The 18,347-nt window shown below is 50.1% G+C and overlaps 1 protein-coding gene across 3 annotated transcripts in view; it reads left to right on the forward strand.

Moving 5' to 3' along the window:
• Positions 1 to 18,347, forward strand: part of AXL (AXL receptor tyrosine kinase) — a 45,484-nt gene that overhangs the window by 12,131 nt on the left and 15,006 nt on the right. The window contains exons 6-12 of one of the 3 annotated variants that reach the window (XM_045381016.2): positions 22 to 137; positions 7,736 to 7,946; positions 8,262 to 8,401; positions 8,962 to 9,112; positions 9,365 to 9,391; positions 12,644 to 12,827; positions 13,744 to 13,835. In XM_045381016.2, the coding sequence (XP_045236951.1) occupies positions 22 to 137; positions 7,736 to 7,946; positions 8,262 to 8,401; positions 8,962 to 9,112; positions 9,365 to 9,391; positions 12,644 to 12,827; positions 13,744 to 13,835 (921 nt within the window). The remainder of the gene's footprint in view (positions 1 to 21; positions 138 to 7,735; positions 7,947 to 8,261; positions 8,402 to 8,961; positions 9,113 to 9,364; positions 9,392 to 12,643; positions 12,828 to 13,743; positions 13,836 to 18,347) is intronic. The other 2 variants (XM_045381018.2, XM_045381019.2) reach the window with 2 other exon arrangements.

An 18,347-nucleotide genomic window follows, 5' to 3' on the forward strand; every position in this document is an offset into this window, starting at 1 on the left:
ATCCCTCCTGTTTGTCCACAGTGCTCCCCCAGCAGCCCCGTAACCTCCATCTGGTCTCCCGCCAACCCACGGAGCTGGAGGTGGCTTGGACTCCAGGCCTGAGCGGCATCTACCCCCTGACCCACTGCACCCTGCAGGTGAGACGCCCAAACTTGGTTCATTTCAGTCTCAGGCCTCCTTCCACCCACATCCACAACCCTCATCCTCTCCCTGGGAATCCACCACTTCTCCGCCACTGTTGAGAAGCAGTAGAGCCTGGGGGGGTTAAGCCAGATGTCCTGGGTTCGAATCCTAGCTCCACCACCTTCTGACTGTGTGAGCTTGAGTAGGAGGCTTAATCTCTCTGGGGCTCAGTTCTCTCGTCTACAAATTGGACATAATGGTAGTGCCTACCCGGAATGCTTAGTGTGAAAATTCAATGAGTGAACTGAATTCAATGAGTGAATGCAAATTACCAACTTAAAATGGTATATCGAACATAGGAAACAAACTTAACAAAATTGGCCAGGCACAGTGGCTCATGCCTATAATCCCAGCACTTTGGGAGGCCGAGGTGTACGGATCATTTGAGGTCAGGAGTTCGAGACTGGCCTGGCCAACATAGCGAAACCGCATCTCTACTAAAAATACAAAAATGAGCTGGGCCTGGTGGCATGGGCTTGTAGTCCCAGCTACTCAGGGGGATGAGACAGGAGAATTGTTTGAAGCTGGGAGGCGGAGGTTGCAGTGAGCGGAGGTTGCAGTGAGCCAAGATCACGCCACTGCTCTCCAGCCTGGGTGACAGAGCGAGACTCTGTCTTAAAACCAAAAAACAGGCCGGGCGCGGTGGCTCACGCCTGTAATCCCAGCACTTTGGGAGGCCGAGGCGGGCGGATCACGAGGTCAGGAGATCGAGACCATCCTGGCTAACACAGTGAAACCCCGTCTCTACTAAAAATGCAAAAAATTAGCCGGGCGAGGCGGCGGGCGCCTGTAGTCCCAGCTACTCGGGAGGCTGAGGCAGGAGAATGGCGTGAACCCGGGAGGCGGAGCTTGCAGTGAGCCGAGATCACACCATTGCACTCCAGCCTGGGCGACTAAGCGAGACTCTGTCTCAAAAAAAAAAAAAAAAAAAAAAAAAACCAAAAAACAAATTTAACAAAATGAAAATGATCAGCTGTCTAAATTATTTTTAGTATTAGTGATATTAACTCTAGCCAGAGTGGGAGCCCTGAGACAGCAGGATCTGGAGCCATTTCTGTCACCACTGGGTACCCAGAACCCTCCACTTCTCCCATCCCAGCCCTGGCTACTCTGTGTGGTCACTGTCCAGGGATGGGTCTGTCCCCTACTGCAATGTAAGCTCTGATGGGCAGGGCTGGAGCTGTCCCAGTCACCACTGCCTCCTCATTCTTGCCCAGCACAGGACCAGACATACAGTAGGGAATATTTGCTAGAAGGATATATTACAACCCAGATGAGCTAGACCCAGACTCTGCCCTCAAGTTCCTCCTAGAGTAAGAAAACTAAAACCAGGCCAGCTGTGGTGGCTTACACCTATAACCCCAGCACTTTGGGAGGCCAAGGCGGGTGGATCACCTGAGGTCAGGAGTTCGAGACCAGCCTGGCTAACATGGTGAAACCCCATTTCTACTAAAAATACAAAAAATTAGCCAGGTGTGGTGGCACACACCTGTAATCCCAGCTACTCGGGAGGCTGAGGCAGGAGAATCACTTGAACCTGGGAGGCAGAGGTTGCAGTGAGCCGAGATTGTGCCATTGCACTCCAGCTTGGGTAACAAGAGCGAACTTCCGTCTCAAAAAAAAAAAAAAAGACAGAAAGAAGAAAACCAGGCCGGGTGCGGTGGCTCAAGCCTGTAATCCCAGCACTTTGGGAGGCCGAGACGGGCGGATCACAAGGTCAGGAGATCGAGACCAGCCTGGCTAATACGGTGAAACCCCGTCTCTACTAAAAAATACAAAAAACTAGCCGGGTGAGGTGGCGGGCGCCTGTAGTCCCAGCTACTCGGGAGGCTGAGGCAGGAGAATGGCGTAGACCCGGGAGGCGGAGCTTGCAGTGAGCTGAGATGCGGCCACTGCACTCCAGCCTGGGCGACAGGGCGAGACTCCGTCTCCAAAAAAAAAAAAAAAAAAAAAAAGAAAAAAAGAAAACCAAAACCAAAACCAAACTCACAGATCTGTAAATATAAGGCTGAATTCTGGTCTGAAGTTCTCTGAGATTAGAATGTTGGAGATAGGGGGTGGACAGTGCCTATGGTGGTAGATGACAGTAATGAAGAATGACCAACTTCTACTGAGTGTCCGCTGTGCACCAGGCCTTGCATTAAAGTTTTACGCACACCTCCTCTTGTGTTTGTGAAGGAGGGTCTATGGATACACCCATTTTCCAGATGAAGAAACTAAGGCTCAGAGTGGTTAACCAGCTTGTCCAAGGTCATAGCAAACCCATGTCATGCTCCTAACCTCCTTATAAACTGTTTTTTGTTTTTTTCTTTTCTTTTCTTTTTTTTTTTTTTTGAGACAGAGTCTCGCTCTGTCACCCAGACTGGAGTGCTGTGACATGATCACAGCTTATTGCAAGCTCAGCCTCCTGGGTTCAAGCAATTCTCCTGCCTCAGTCTCCTGAGTAGCTAGCTTACAGGTGCCCGCTACCATGCCCAGCTAATTTTTATATTTTTAGTAGAGACAAGGTTTCGCCATGTTGGCCAGGCTGGTCTCGAACTCCTGACCTCAAGTGATCCGCCCACCTCGACCTCCCAAAGTGCTGGGATTACAGGCGTGAGCCACCATGCCGGGCCCTGAGAAAATGTTTAGAGTCAGTGCTTGATTAAACAGGAATTGTCTTATACTTACATGCCCTGAGCACAACCCCATCTGCTTGTCATTTTAAACCTAGAAAATAGTGGCTGTTGGCTGGGCATGATAGCTCACGCCTGTAATCCCAGAACTTCATGGGGCTGAGGCATGTCTGTACAAAAAATTCAAAAAATTTAGCTGAGCATGGTGGCACGCACCTGTAGTCCCAGCTACTCGGGAGGCGGAAGTGGGACAATCACCTGAGCCTGACAGTCAGGACTGCAGTGAGGCATGATTGAACGTCTGCTCTCCAGCCTGGGTGACAGAGTGAGACTCAGTCTCAGAAAAAAAAAAAAAATAGTGGCTATTAATCTTCCCTTTTTCAAGGTAAGGAACTGAGGCCCAGAGAGGGGAAGTGACCTTTCCCTACCCTCCACCCCTCCCCGGGGCTAGAAAGCCTAAGTTGAGATTCAATCCCAGAGGCCAGCCGGATTTGGGAGACCTCAAATGCCAGGTCAGGCATCAGCTGCACCCCTGCCCACATCCACCAAGTGTTCCCAGGAAAGCAGAAGTGTGTCCTCTTCCCTCTCCAGGTCTCACTTCCTGCTGCACACGGGCTAGGGCTGAAGAGTTCCAGTGGGAGGGTCACAGCCGTCCCAGGGAAAAGAGAAGTGGGAGCAGGCATGGGGAGACCAACTGTCTGTACCCATCTCCCCTCTGTCCTGGTAGAGGTTCCTCTTCCTGTTTGTCACTGTGGGTCAGAGAGCAGGCATGGTGACAGCCTCACCCCCTCCTTGTACCCACCATCTGCCCCCAGTCCTCCCCAGGTCTCGTGGTGGTGTCATCTCCCCCCATGGGGGCTGTGTGACTTTGGGCAAGTTGCTGAACCTCTCTGGGCCTTGGCTTCCCTGTCTGTACAATGGGGATGAGAAAAGAAATGGACCCCATAGGGTGGTAGTGCAAAGTCAATGAGTTCATCCAGGAATGTGCTTGACAGGGAGCTTGGTACATATTTGGCACTCAAGAAATGTTTGCTAGGCCGGGTGCCATGGCTCACACCTGTAATACCAGCCCTTTGGGAGGCCGAGGCAGGTGGATCGTTTGAGCCTAGGAGTTTGAGACCTGCCTGGCCAACATGGTGAAACCCCATCTCTCCAAATAATTAAAAAATTAGGTGGGGCTGTCATTGCACCACTGCACTCCAGCTTGTGTGACAGAGTGAGACCCTGCCTAAAAAAAAGAAAGAAAGAAAGAAAGAAAACAAATGTTAGCTGTTGATAATTATAACGTGCAAAGCAGTTTATATGCATCATGTCATTAAACCTTATACCCTGACAAGTAGGAACTGTGATGCCCATTTTCCAGAGACAGACACTGAGACTCAGAGAAGTTAAGACACTCACTCTAGATCACACAGCAAACAGCATCCAACCCAGGACTTAGATCCAAGGAATCTGGCTTTAGATCCCACACCCTGTGGCAGTAAACTCCTTCCTTTTTTTTTTTTTTTTTTTTTTTGAGACGGAGTCTCGCTCTGCTGCCCAGGCTGGAGTGCAGTGGCCGGATCTCAGCTCACTGCAGGCTCCGCCTCCCGGGTTCACGCAATTCTCCTGCCTCAGCCTCCCCAGTAGCTGGGACTACAGGCGCCCGCCACCTCGCCCGGCTAGTTTTTTTTGTATTTTTTAGTAGAGACGGGGTTTCACCGTGTCAGCCAGGATGGTCTCGATCTCCTGACCTCGTGATCCGCCCGCCTCGGCCTCCCAAAGTGCTGGGATTACAGGCTTGAGCCACCGCGCCCAGCCAGGAACTCCTTCCTGACATACAGTGTGGCTATATGGCTGGGGTCTCCAGGGTGAAGGGGAAGTCCTTGGCTGCAGCATTCCTGATGTGCGTGGCTGTGAGTTGTGTGGTTATGGGGGTTTTGTGGTTCCATGTGGCAGGGCTATACAGATGTGTACACCAGCGGTGGCCCCCTCCACCCTGAGTGTGCCATTCCTGGGGCAGAATAGGTATGGGAACTTGTGCTGCTATGCAGAGCTTGACACTTGTTACCAGGAAACACACATAAAATAATAAGTGTCAGGCCAGGCATGGTGGCTCATGCCTGTAATCCCAGCACTTTGGGAGGCTGAGGCGGGCAGATCATCTGAGGTTGGGAATTTGAGACCAGCCTGACCAACATGGAGAAACCCTGTCTCTACTAAAAATACAGAATTAGCCGGGCGTGGTGGTGCACGCCTGTAATCCTAGCTACTCAGGAGGCTGAGGCAGGAGAATCACTTGAACCTGGGAGGCGGAGGTTGCAGTGAGCTGAGATCACGCCATTGCACTCCAGCCTGGGCAACAAGAGTGAAACTCCATCTCAAATAAATAAATAAATAAATAGATAAATAAAATAATAAATGCCACTCTGTATGCACAAGCAGTCTTCTAAATGCTTATATGCCCCAATTCAGTCAACCCCATGAGGTAGGGAGCCACTGTCATCCCATTTTACAGATGAGAAGACTGAGGCACACAGCTAGGGAATGGTAGAGCCTGGATTTGAGCCCCAGATCCAGCACCCGTGCTCCTCAGCACTAGGCGAAACTGCCTCTGTGCACAGACGAGAGGTATTATTACCATTACTGATATTCTTACCGCCAGTAGAGTGAAGACTATGGGGACAGGATGGGGTTCAGGTCCCAGCTTCATCACTGACAAACGGATGACCTTGAGCAAGTGATTCCATCTCTCTGGGCCTCAGTGTTGTCATCTGTACAGTGGGAATAAGCATAATACTTACCACAGGACAACAGGGTTGATGTGAAGGCCAAATGAATTCAGATTTGTCAAGGGCTAAGAATGGCACTCAGTAAATGTTGGACATGTTTTTCTTTTTTAATTAAGATAATATATGACATGACAGGCACAGTGGCTCACGCCTGTAATCCCAGCACTTTGGGAGGTTGAGGCGGGTGGATTACCTGAGGTCAGGAGTTTGAGACCAGCCTGGGCAACATGGTGAAACGCTTTTTCTACACAGAATGCAAAAAAAGCTGGGTGTGGTGTCTCACACCTGTAATCCCAGCCCCTTTGGGAGGCCGAGGCAGCAGATCACTTAAGATCAGGAGTTTGAGACCAGCCTGACCAACATGGTGAAACCTCGTCTCTACTAAAAATACAAAAAAGTTAGCCAGGCATAGTGGTGCATTACTGTAGCCCCAGCTACTCGAGAGGCTGAAGCAGGAGAATTGCTTGAGCCTGGGAGGTGGAGGTTGCAGTGAGCTGAGATCGTGCCACTGCACTCCACCCTGAGTGACAGAGCAAGACTCTGTCTAAAAAATAAAAAAAAATAAAAAAAATTAGCCAAACGTGGTGGCTCATGCCTGTAATCCCATCTATTTGGGAGGCCGAGGCACGAGAATTGCCTGAACCTGGGAGGTGGAGACTGCAGTGAGCCGAGATCATGCCACTGCACTCCAGCTCGGGTGATGAAATGAGACTCATAGGCCAGGCATGGTGGCTCACACCTGCAATCCCAGCACTTTGAGAGGCTGAGGCGGGCGGATTGCCTGAAGTCGGGAGTTTAAGACCAGCCTGACCAACATGGTGAAACCCTGTCTCTACTGAAAATACAGCAATTAGTCGGGCGTGGTGGTGCCTGTAGTCCCAGCTACTTGGGAGGCCGAGGCAGGAGAATTGCTTGAACCTGGAAGATGGAGGTTGCAGTGAGCCAAGATCTCGCCACTGCACTCCAGCCTGGGCAACAGAGCAATACTCCATCTCCAAAAAAAAAAAAGTAAAGAAAAAAAAAGAAATGAGACATATGACATGCATAATCTTCAGTCTACATCTAGATCAAGGTCGTCTAACACATGTGGCCCAGGATGACTTTGAATGAGGCCCAACACACATTCATAAACTTTCTTAAAACATTATGAGATTTGTTTGTGAATTTTTTTTTTTTAACTCATCAGCTATCGTTAGTGTTAGTGTATTTTATGTATGGCCCAAGACAATTCTTCTTCCACTATGGTCCAGGAAAGTCAAAAGATTGGACACCCTTGAGATTGTGTAATACACATATTCACCATGTAACCACCGTCCAAATCAAGACATAGACCCTTCCAGTCCCCAACAAGGCTCCCTCAGGCCCCAGAGATGACCACACTTCTGCTTCTAGAACCATGCTTTTGCCTGTAGTATAACGTCATATAAATGGAATCTCACAATATCATGCTATTATTATTATTATTATTATTATTTGAGACAGAGTCTTGCTCTGTTACCCAGGCTGGAGTGCAGTGATGTGATCTCAGCTCACTGCAACCTCTGCCTCCCAGGTTCAAGTGATTCTCCTATCTCAGCCTCCTGAGTAGCTGGGATTACAGGCGAGCACCACCACACCTGGCTAATTTTTTATATTTTTGGAAGAAACAGGGTTTCACCACGTTGGCCAGGCCTGTCTCGAACTCCCAACCTCAAGTGATCGCCCACCTCGGGCTCCCAAAGTGCTGGGATTACAGGCGGAAGCCACTGTGCCCAGTCTATTTGCATTATTATTGTCATCACACTATGCATCATTATTATTGGTGCTGACCACCCGCCATGCACTGTGGCATCCTTTGGGCATAACTACATTTAATCTTTAAACAATCCTGTAAGGCATTTGATCCTCTAAGGCCCCATTTGCCCAAGGAGAAAACCGAAGCTCAGAGAGGGAAGAGTCTTGCCAGAGGTGGCTTTTGGAACCGCGTCGTATACAACCAAATGATCTCCTTGGTTTGCAAATCCAGGTGCCTGTGTTATCCCAGCATGGCGCTGCAACACACACACACACACACACACCCCCTTGCAAAGTTGTGTAGTCACACTAGAACCACCACCACTGGGAGCTGTGTGACCATCTCATGTGATTGCTTGGTCGTTCTGTCCTCACACCCTTCCCTCTCCCCAGGCTATGCTGTCAGACAATGAGGTGGGCATCCAGGCGGGAGAACCAGACCCCCCAGAGGAGCCCCTCACCTTGCAAGCTTCTGTGCCCCCCCACCAGCTTCGGCTGGGCAGCCTCCATCCTCATACCCCTTATCACATCCGTGTGGCATGCACCAGCAGCCAGGGCCCCTCATCCTGGACACACTGGCTTCCTGTGGAGACGCCGGAGGGAGGTAAGAAAGGCTGGGGAGGGAGACGTCACCACTACCCCACTGGACTTTGCTTACATCAGTGCCACCCCCATTGTCCCCTTTCACCCCTTTACCCCTCATGGCCTGAATCTCCTTCCCGTCCAATCTCTGACCCCTCAGCAGCACTGCCCACTGGCCTCTCTCCCAGCCCTTCTGTCCCCTGTGCTTCCGCTCATGGGAGGCCTCCACGAGTTGCCCACGTGCGTGCCCTTGGCACCCTGCACCCATTTCCTGGGAACAGGGGAGGGGGTCAGGAAGAGGTGGGGGTGCCAGCTTCCCCTCTTCCCTGTCCTCCAGTGCCCCTGGGCCCCCCTGAGAACATTAGTGCCACGCGGAATGGGAGCCAGGCCTTCGTGCATTGGCAGGAGCCCCGGGCGCCCCTGCAGGGTACCCTGTTAGGGTACCGGCTGGCGTATCAAGGCCAGGACACCCCAGAGGTGGGTGCTGCTGGTGGGACTGGAGTGGAGTGGCTGGGGGGGGAGGGAGACAGGGAGGAGAAGATATCAGGGCAGACATGGACGGTTGTGCACGTTGGGTAGTACGCAATTGCTCTACGCCTAGAGGGGCACGTTCAGGGAAGGTTCATATTCACATTCTGGGGAGAATAAGGGGGTCTAGGGGAGGGCATGGGGAATGGCTATTTTTGAACCACTGCAAAAGCATTTCAGCAGACTCGTATTTACTATAACGATTTCACAGCAGATAGTTGTATAGCACCTTGGGGAAGGGGTACCTTTTCCCAATTTGCACAAAGGCACTGCTATCAGGGCTAGCAATACCCTGACGTAGGGAGAGAGGATGGAAAGGGAAGCTAGAAGGGGATGGAGGGATACAGGTTAAAGGATGAGGATGAGAGATGAAGGGGAGGACAAGGAAGGATGAGGAGTTGGAGGATGGGGAGAGGGCTTTGAGAAAGAGATGGGGCATTGAGCCCAAGAGTGAAGGCTTAACAGCTGGGGGTGAGGCTCTACCCTGATGCCACTTCTGGACCCCCTAGGTGCTAATGGACATAGGGCTAAGGCAAGAGGTGACCCTGGAGCTGCAGGGGGACGGGTCTGTGTCCAATCTGACAGTGTGTGTGGCAGCCTACACTGCTGCTGGGGATGGACCCTGGAGCCTCCCAGTACCCCTGGAGGCCTGGCGCCCAGGTAAGTCCAAAGCCATGCCCAATCTGCTTTAACCCTATTTCTCCCTGACAGCCCTGACTTACTCCCTGTACCTTTCAGAGTTACCGCAACCTAGGCCCTGTTCCTACCCCGAGCCTTACCGAGAGCCGCCCTCACTCCCTTACCCATGCCATGGCCTCACTCCTTTACCCGTGCCACACCCTCACTCCCTTACCTGTGCCACGCCAGTCTTGTCCTCTCTGAGCACGTCTCCTCTGTCCTTTCTTCTCACAGGGCAAGCACAGCCAGTCCACCAGCTGGGTAAGGGCTTCCACACCCCGTCTCCTCCCTCCCTCCCCTCAACACCTAGTGGGGGTGCTGTCACCATACATACTCATTGCACATCCCTTTCATGTTTCTCGAACTCATCACTCTAACTTACTTCTTGAGTTTGTGTGGTCCTTGATGGAGGTGCCTATAATGGCCTAGCATAGCACATTGTAGGTATTCAGGGAATGACAGGTGGGTGGGTGGGTGGATGGATGAACAAATGGATGGATGGATATATGGAGGGTGGATGGGTGGGTGGGTCAATGGATGAATAGAGGGTGGATAGGTGGGTGAACAGATAAATGACTGGATGGTGAGTGGATAAATGGATGGGTAGACGGATGGGTGGATGGATGGATGGATATATAGAGGGTGGATGGGTGGGTGGGTCAATGGATTAATAGATGGGGTGGATAGGTGGATGAATAAAAGATGACTGGGTGGTGAGTGGATCCATGAATGGGGAGATGGGTGGATGGATGGATGGTTGGATAAATGGATGGATGGACAGATGGATGGATTTGTGAGTGGATGAATGGATGAAGGGATGGGTAGAAAGGTGGATGGATGGAGGAATGAGGTATCCTCCTCACATCCATCCCTCTCAAATATTTCTCTAACAATTCTCAAACATTCCTCCTACACTCATTGTCTCCTCTGGGCACTATTACAGCCCACTCTTGTAACTCAACCCACTAGCCTTCAGTATTCCTCACATCCCTTCCTGCATTTCTTCACATACCCTTTCCAAGCTCATTCCACCCTCCTTTCACATACATCCCATTATAATCCATTCCTCCCACATGAATCCCAAGGCCCATTGCACAACCACACTTCTCATTCACAAACTCTGCACACCTTGTACGCACTTACCATACCTTTCACATTGCAAACACTGAAAAACATTGTCCACAACTTTCCCACACCTGATTCTCCTTGCATGCTTACCCCACACTCCATAGACATCATTCCCTCACCCTTCACTAATCCCAACCCATCTCACTCTGCACACTCACCCTGAACCCCTTGCACACTCAGCACATAACGATCTTTATTTCTTACACACTCCATTCCACCCCTGCCCTTTTTATACCCCCTTTCTGTGCACCCCATACTCCTCATCTGCCCTTCTCACATCTTTTGCATGCTCACTGCACACTTCTGTCACACTGCAATTACATCCTTAAAGTTCCTTGCTCACTCCTTGTATCTAAGACTTCATGAATACTCTTCCCACTTCACACACCCCCAACTTTTCCAGCAGCCATTCAACCCTGTATATGCTTATCATATCCCTTTGGATATTTATTTCACCCTCATTCCTTGCTTTATGGAAACCCTTGTGGCCGGGTGCAGTGGCTCACGCCTGTAATCCCAGCACTTTGGGAGGCCTGAGACAGGTGGATCACCTGAGGTCAGGAGTTCAAGACCAGCCTGGCCAGCATGGCGAAAACCCATCTCTACTAAAAATACAAAAATTAGCTGGGCGTGGTGGTGCGAGCCTGTAATCCCAGCTACTCGGGAGGCTGAGGCACAAGAATTGCTTGAACCTGGGAGGCGGAGGTTACAGTGAGCCAAGATCACGCCACTGTACTCCAGCCTGGGCAATAGAGCAAGACTCTGTCTCAAATAAAAAAAAAAAAAGAAAGAAAAGAAAAAAAAAATTAGCCAAGTGGCACAGACCTGCAGTCCCAGCTACTCAGGAGACATGGTGAAATCCTGTCTCTACCAAAAAAAGAATACAAAAATTAGCCGGGCATGGTGGTGCACACTTGTAATCCCAGCTACTTGGAAGCGGAGGCAGGAGATTTGCTTGAAACTGGGAGGCAGAGGTTGCAATGAGCTGAGATTGGGCCACTGCACTCCAGCCTGGGTGAAAGAATGAGACCCTGTCTCACAAAAAAAAAAAAAAAAAAAAAAAAAAAAAACAGAAAAAAAAAAGAGAGAAAGAAAATCCTTTTGTAGTCATTGCATTCTCCTCAAAAGATATTCCTGGCCGGGCGCGGTGGCTCAAGCCTGTAATCCCAGCACTTTGGGAGGCCGAGACAGGTGGATCACGAGGTCAGGAGATCGAGACCATCCTGGCTAACACAGTGAAACCCCGTCTCTACTAAAAATACAAAAACTTAGCCGGGCGAGGTGGCAGGCGCCTGTAGTCCCAGCTACTCGGGAGGCTGAGGCAGGAGAATGGCGTGAACCCGGGAGGCGGAGCTTGCAGTGAGCTGAGATCCGGCCACTGCACTCCAGCCTGGGTGACAGAGCGAGACTCTGTCTCAAAAAAAAAAAAAAAAAAAAAAAAAAAAAGATATTCCTTAGTCCTTCATTCACCAGCCTCGCCCTCCGTGCACACGCTTCATGCACCGTCCTACACTGCAAGGATCTCCTTCCCCACTCACCTGTTTATCTATACTCTAGTCCACCCTCCTTGCACAATCATCACATTTCTCACACTAACCTATGCTACTTGAGGTTTCTCCACACCCATCTCATGTTCATCTAGCCCTCCTGGCACACTCATAACCCGTTCCACACATCTCTCTCTCCCATTCCACACTCAATGCACACTCCTCAAATATCCATTCCACTCTTCTGTTTTTTTGGATCTTGGTGGGGTAATATGTGGTAGCTTAAAGTAAGGAAAACTACAAACGCCCAAACAGGGACTTGAACCCTGGACCACCAGGTTAAAAGGCTGATGCTCTACCAACTGAGCTGTGCTGGCACTTGCTCTTTTTTTTTTTTTTTTTTTTTTGAGATGGAGTCTCGCTCTGTCACCCAGGCTGGAGTGCAGTGGCGCGATCTCGGCTCACTGCAACCTCTGCCTCCCAGATTCAAGCGATTCTCCTGCCTCAGTTTCTGAGTAGCTGGGATTACAGGTATGCACCAGTACCCCAGCTAATTTTTGTATATATATCTCTTTCAAGTAGAGACAGGGTTTCACCATGTCTGCCAGGCTGGTCTTGAACTCCTCGCCTCAAGTAACCCGCCCGCCTTGGCCTCCCAAAGTGTTGGGATAACAGGCGTGAGCCACTGCACCTGGCCTCCATCCCACTCTCAACTCACCCATCCTACAACTTTCACACACTCCTGCCTTAACATGCACTTGTATCACATCCATTGCATACCCTGTCCAGCCCAGCCTATTCAGATATGTGAATGCATCCATCACACACCGCATCAAGTATGTGCACATCTTTACCGAGGCCTTCTGCCTCCCTCCAACATCACGCCTTTGGGTCCCAGAGAGCTGGATCCAAGGCCTCATCCATGACCTGTTCCTCGTACCCCCGATAGTGAAGGAAACTTCAGCTCCTGCCTTCTCGTGGCCCTGGTGGTATATACTGCTAGGAGCAGTCGTGGCCGCTGCCTGTGTCCTCATCTTGGCTCTCTTCCTTGTCCACCGGCGAAAGAAGGAGACCCGTTATGGGTAAGTTGGAACCACATGGGGAGGCTGTGTGGCCTGGGATGGAGAGGCTGGAGGCAGGGAGGCCAGTGAGGAGGCTGGTGCAGGAGGAGTGATGACCAAGAATTGGAATGAGGGCAAGGGAAGCCAGGCGCGGTGGCTCACGCCTGTAATCCCAGCACTTTGGGAGGCTGAAGCGGGTGGATCACTTGAGGTCAGGAGTTTGAGACCAGCCTGGCCAACATGGCGAAATCCTGTCTCTACTAAAAAATACAAAAATTAGCCGGACGTGGTGGCACACGCCTGTGGTCCCAGCTACTTGGGAGGCTAAGGCACAGAAATCACTTGAACCCAGGAGATGGAGGCTACAGTGAGCTGAGATCGCACCACTGCACTCCAGCCTGGGTGACAGAGTGAGACCCTGTTTCAAAAAAAAGAATGAGGGCGGGCCGGGCGCGGTGGCTCAAGCCTGTAATCCCAGCACTTTGGGAGGCCGAGACGGGCGGATCACGAGGTCAGGAGATCGAGACCATCCTGGCTAACACAATGAAACCCAGTCTCTACTAAAAATACAAAAAAATTAGCCGGGCGAGGTGGCGGGTGCCTGTAGTCCCAGCTACTCGGGAGGCTGAGGCAGGAGAATGGCGTAAACCCGGGAGGCGGAGCTTGCAGTGAGCCGAGATAGCGCCACTGCACTCCAGCCTGGGCGACAGAGCGAGACTCCGTCTCAAAAAAAAAAAAAAAAAAAAAAAGAATGAGGGCAAGGGGGTGTGTGGAGTGAACGGAAGGCAGAAGGTAGCTGTCCAAGACATGCTCAGCAAATGCTAGCAGAGAGGGCAGGCAGGGCTTGAGGCTGAGATGGTACTTGCTCAACTGCTGGTTGGGGAGGGGGTTCCACATGGTTTTTCCTTGCCCTCACCTACTCCCCCGCCCCCCCCAGAGAAGTGTTCGAGCCAACAGTGGAAAGAGGTGAACTGGTAGTCAGGTACCGCGTGCGCAAGTCCTACAGTCGCCGGACCACTGAAGCTACCTGTAAGTGAACCCTGTGCCCCACTGCCCTGGCCTGGAGCTAAAGGCTATAGAGAATCTGACCTGCTGGGCTTCTATAGATGTATCAGCCAAATGTTTCTGAAGGCCTTGGGATACTAGCATGGCAGAATCACAGCCCCTAGAAATAACAGATTTGTGGAACCACAGAGAACTTTCAAGGAATAGAATCTTAGACACAGTAAATCTTAGAAACACCAAGGCTAGGTGTGGTGGCTCATGCCTGTAATCCTAGCACTTTGGGGGGCCGAGGTGGGAGGATCACTTGAGCCCAGGAGTTCGAGACCAGCCTGGGCAGCATGGCGAAACCCTGTTTCTACCAAAAAAAAAAAAATAGCCAGGTATGGTGGCATTCCCCTATAGTCTCAGATACTCCAGAGGCTGAGGTAGGAGGATCACCTGAGCCCAGGGAGGTCGAGGCTGCAGTAAGCCATGATCACACCACTGCACTCCAGCCTGGGTGACAGAGCAAGACCCTGTCTCAAGAAAGAAAAATAAATAAATAAATGAAAGAAAAGAAACACCAAACCTCAGAGCCATTGGATCTTAGAAGATGCAGTGATGATGCTAATGATGAAGATAATGACAATCACGAAGAAATGATGATGATGAAATAATGTTGAGATTAGATGGTGATGATGTGATAATAATCACAGGCAACCCTAGCACTACCTACGTGACAGGCTCCATTCTAAGCATTCTACATGTATCATTTAACCCTCAGAGCAACCCAAGGACACGGGTTTCTTTTTTCTTTTTTTTTAGACAAAGTCTCGCTCTGTCACCCAGGCTGGAGCACAGTGACACAATCTCAATCTCAGCTCACTGCAACCTCCACCTCCCGGGTTCAAGCAATTCTCATGCCTCAGCCTCCCGAGTAGCTGGGATTACAGGCACATGGCACCACGCCTGGCTAATTTTTGCATTTTTAGTAAAGATGGGGTTTTACTAACCCCGTCTTTGTTGGCCAGGCTGTTCTTGGAATTCCTGGTCTCAAGTGATCAACCTGCCTTGGCCTCCCAAAGTGCTGGGAGAATAGGCATGAACCACCACGCCTAGCTGGAGGTGGGTTTCTTATCACCTTCACTTCACAGATGAGGCAGCTTTGGAGCAGAGTGATTAAGTCACTTGCCCAAGGCCACACAGCTTGTAAATTGGATAGCTGGGATTTGAACCCAGGCACTTTTGCTCTGAAGTCTATACTTTTTTTTTTTAGACAGAATCTTGTTCTGTCACCTAGGCTGGAGTGCAGTGGCATGATCTCGGCTCACTGCAACCTCCGCCTCCTGGATTCAAGTGACTCTCCTGCCTCAGCCTCCCGAGTAGCTGGGACTATAGGCACATGCCAAAACGCCTGGCTAATTTTTGTGCTTTTAGTAGAGACAGGGTTTCACCATATTTGCCAGACTGGTCTTGAACTCCTGACCCCATGATCCACCCACCTCGGCCTCCCAAAGTGCTGGGATTACAGGCATGAACCACCGCGCCCAGCCTGAAGTCTATACTCTTTTTTTTTATTTTTTATTTTTTATTTTTTTTGAGACGGAGTCTCGCTCTGTCGCCCAGGCTGGAGTGCAGTGGCCGGATCTCAGCTCACTGCAAGCTCCGCCTCCCGGGTTTACACCATTCTCCTGCCTCAGCCTCCCGAGTAGCTGGGACTACAGGCGCCCGCCACCTCGCCCGGCTAGTTTTTTTGTATTTTTAGTAGAGACGGGGTTTCACCATGTTAGCCAGAATGGTCTCGATCTCCTGACCTTGTGATCCGCCCGTCTCGGCCTCCCAAAGTGCTGGGATTACAGGCTTGAGCCACTGCGCCCGGCCTAAGTCTATACTCTTAACTGCCACACTCTACTACCTCTTGGAATTATAGATTGGTAGAGAGATAGAATCGATCTTGGCCTGAAAAGTTATATGCATATACTCTACACCCTTATATTTTTGAAATAATAAAATCTTAGAACTATAGACTCTCCATTAGAAGACTGGAAAGTCATGGAAGGTCTCAGCTAAGGAGGGGATCTCAGAGGCCCAGTCAAATCTCTTTTTTTGGCCAGGCGCAGTGGCTCACGCCTGTAATCCCAACACTTTGGTAGGTCTAGGCAGGCAGACACTTGAGGTCAGGAGTTCGAGACCAGCCTGGCCGGCATGGCAAGACCCTGTCTCTACTAAAAATACAAAAATTAGCCAGACGTGGTGGTGCACATCTGTAATCCCAGCTACTCGGGAGGCTGAGGCAGGAGAATCACTTGAATCCGGAAGGTGGAGGTTGCAGTGAGCCGAGATGGTGCCACTGCACTCCAGCCTGGGCGATAGAGAGAGACTCTGTCTCAGGAAAAAAAAAAAAAAAAGAATCTCAGGCTAGGCGCGGTGGCTCATGCCTGTAATCCCCAGCACTTTGGGAGGCCAAGGCGGACAGATCACGAGGTCAGGAGTTCAAGATCAGCCTGACCAACATGGTCAAACCCCATCAAAAATTAGCCAGGTGTGGTGGTGCACGCCTGTAGTCCCAGCTGCTTGGGAGGCCGAGGCAGGAGAATTGCTTTAACCTGGGAGGCAGAGGTTGCAGTGAGCCGAGATCGGGCCACTGCACTCCAGCTTGGGTGATAGAGCAAGACTTTGTCTCAAAAAAAAAAAGGAGCTCATCTTTCAGTTAGGGAAACAGAAATTCAGAAAGAAAATGGAAGAGCTAGGTCTCTTCCTAGCACACAACGAGAAAGCCGCCAGGGCCCCAGGGGGATGTTTGGAAAGGGCTGGGAAAGACATTTATTTAAGAAGAGAAGGAAGAAGCAACGATGTTCCGGTGATTTAACTGAGTAACATACAGCAGCCATTCTCAGGGTGTGAGCCTGGTCCCCTGTGGTCCCCGAGACCTTTGCAGGGGGCCCATAAGGTCAAATCTATTTTCATACTATTACCAAGACATTATTTGCTCTTCTGCTTTCTCATTCTCTCACGAGCATTCAGTGCAGTTTTCCAGAGGCTCCCTGATGTGGGATGATGTCATCCATCACTCTGACAGCTGATGGACCTTGTATATTCTTGTTTTAAAAATCTATCAGGCTGGGCGCGGTGGCACACGCTTGTAATCCCACCACTTTGGGAGGCCAAGGCGGGCAGATTGCTTGAGGTCAGGAGTTTGAGACCAGCCTGGACAACATGGTGAAACCCCATTTCTACTAAAATACAAAAATTTTAGTATTTTTGTATACTAAAATACAAAAATTTTAGTATACAAATTTTTGTATGTGTGTGGTGGTGCATGCCTGTAATCCTAGCTACTCGGGAGGCTGAGGAAAGAGAATCGCTTGAACCTGGGAGGCGGAGGTTGCAGTGAGCCGAGATCGCACCACTGCACTCTAGCCTGGAGAACCAGAGTGAGACTCTCTCTCAAAAAAAAAAACAAACAAAAAAATTAAATAAACCTCATAGGTTTTCTTTTGAGGCCTAGGAGCTTGAAACCAGCATGGGCAACATGGCAAAACCCCACCTCTACATTAAAAAAAAACACACAAAAATTTGCTGGGTGTGGTGGCACACGCCTGTAATCCCAGCTGCTCAGGAGGATGAGGCAGGAGAATCACTTGAACCCAGGAGGTGGAGGTTGCAGTGAGCTGAGATTGTGCCACTGTACTCTAGCCTAGGCGACAGAGACTCTGTTTCCAAAAAAAATTTTTCTTTTTTTAGAGATGGGGTCTGGCTATGTTGCCCATGCTGATCTCCAACTCCTGGCCTCAAGTGGTCCTCCTTCCTTGGCCTCCCAAATTGCTGGGATTACAAGCGTGAACCACTGTGCCCAGCTAGTTTTATTTTTGAATACAGAAATATTGAGATATATATATATACACACACATATATATATGTAACTCACATAAACAAAAGCTCTTTCTAGTCCTCAATAATTCTAACAATGTAAAGGTGTCCTGATGTCAATTTGTTTGAGAATGATCATATAACAATGAAAATGGATAAATTACAATTACACCCAACAACAACTAGATTATAACTATTTCATAGATATCATGTTGAGTGAAAGAAGCCAGACACGAAAGAGAATATACTATGTGATTCCATTTTTATAACATTTCAAAACTAATCTATTGTAACAGAAATCAAGAAAGTGGCTACCCCTAGGAGGGCAGGTCATGTTCTGTTCTTGTCCTGAGTGCTAGTTACACATTTGTGTTTGATTTGTGAAAATCCACTGAGTTGGCCGGGCGTGGTGGCTCACGCCTGTAATCCCAGCACTTTGGGAGGCCAAGATGGGCAGATCACCTGAGTTCGGGAGTTCCAGACCAGCCTGACCAACATGGAGAAACCCTCTCTCTACTAAAAATACAAAATTAGCCAGGCGTGGTGGCACATGCCTGTAATCCCAGCTACTCGGGACGCTGAGGCAGGAGAATTGCTTGAACCTGAGAGGCGTAGGTTGCGGTGAGCTGAGATTGCACCATTGCACTCCAGCCTGGGCAACAGGAACGAAACTCCATCTTAAAAAAA

The sequence above is a fragment of the Macaca fascicularis genome, chromosome 19 (assembly GCF_037993035.2).
Source record: "Macaca fascicularis isolate 582-1 chromosome 19, T2T-MFA8v1.1".
NCBI lineage: Eukaryota > Metazoa > Chordata > Mammalia > Primates > Cercopithecidae > Macaca > Macaca fascicularis.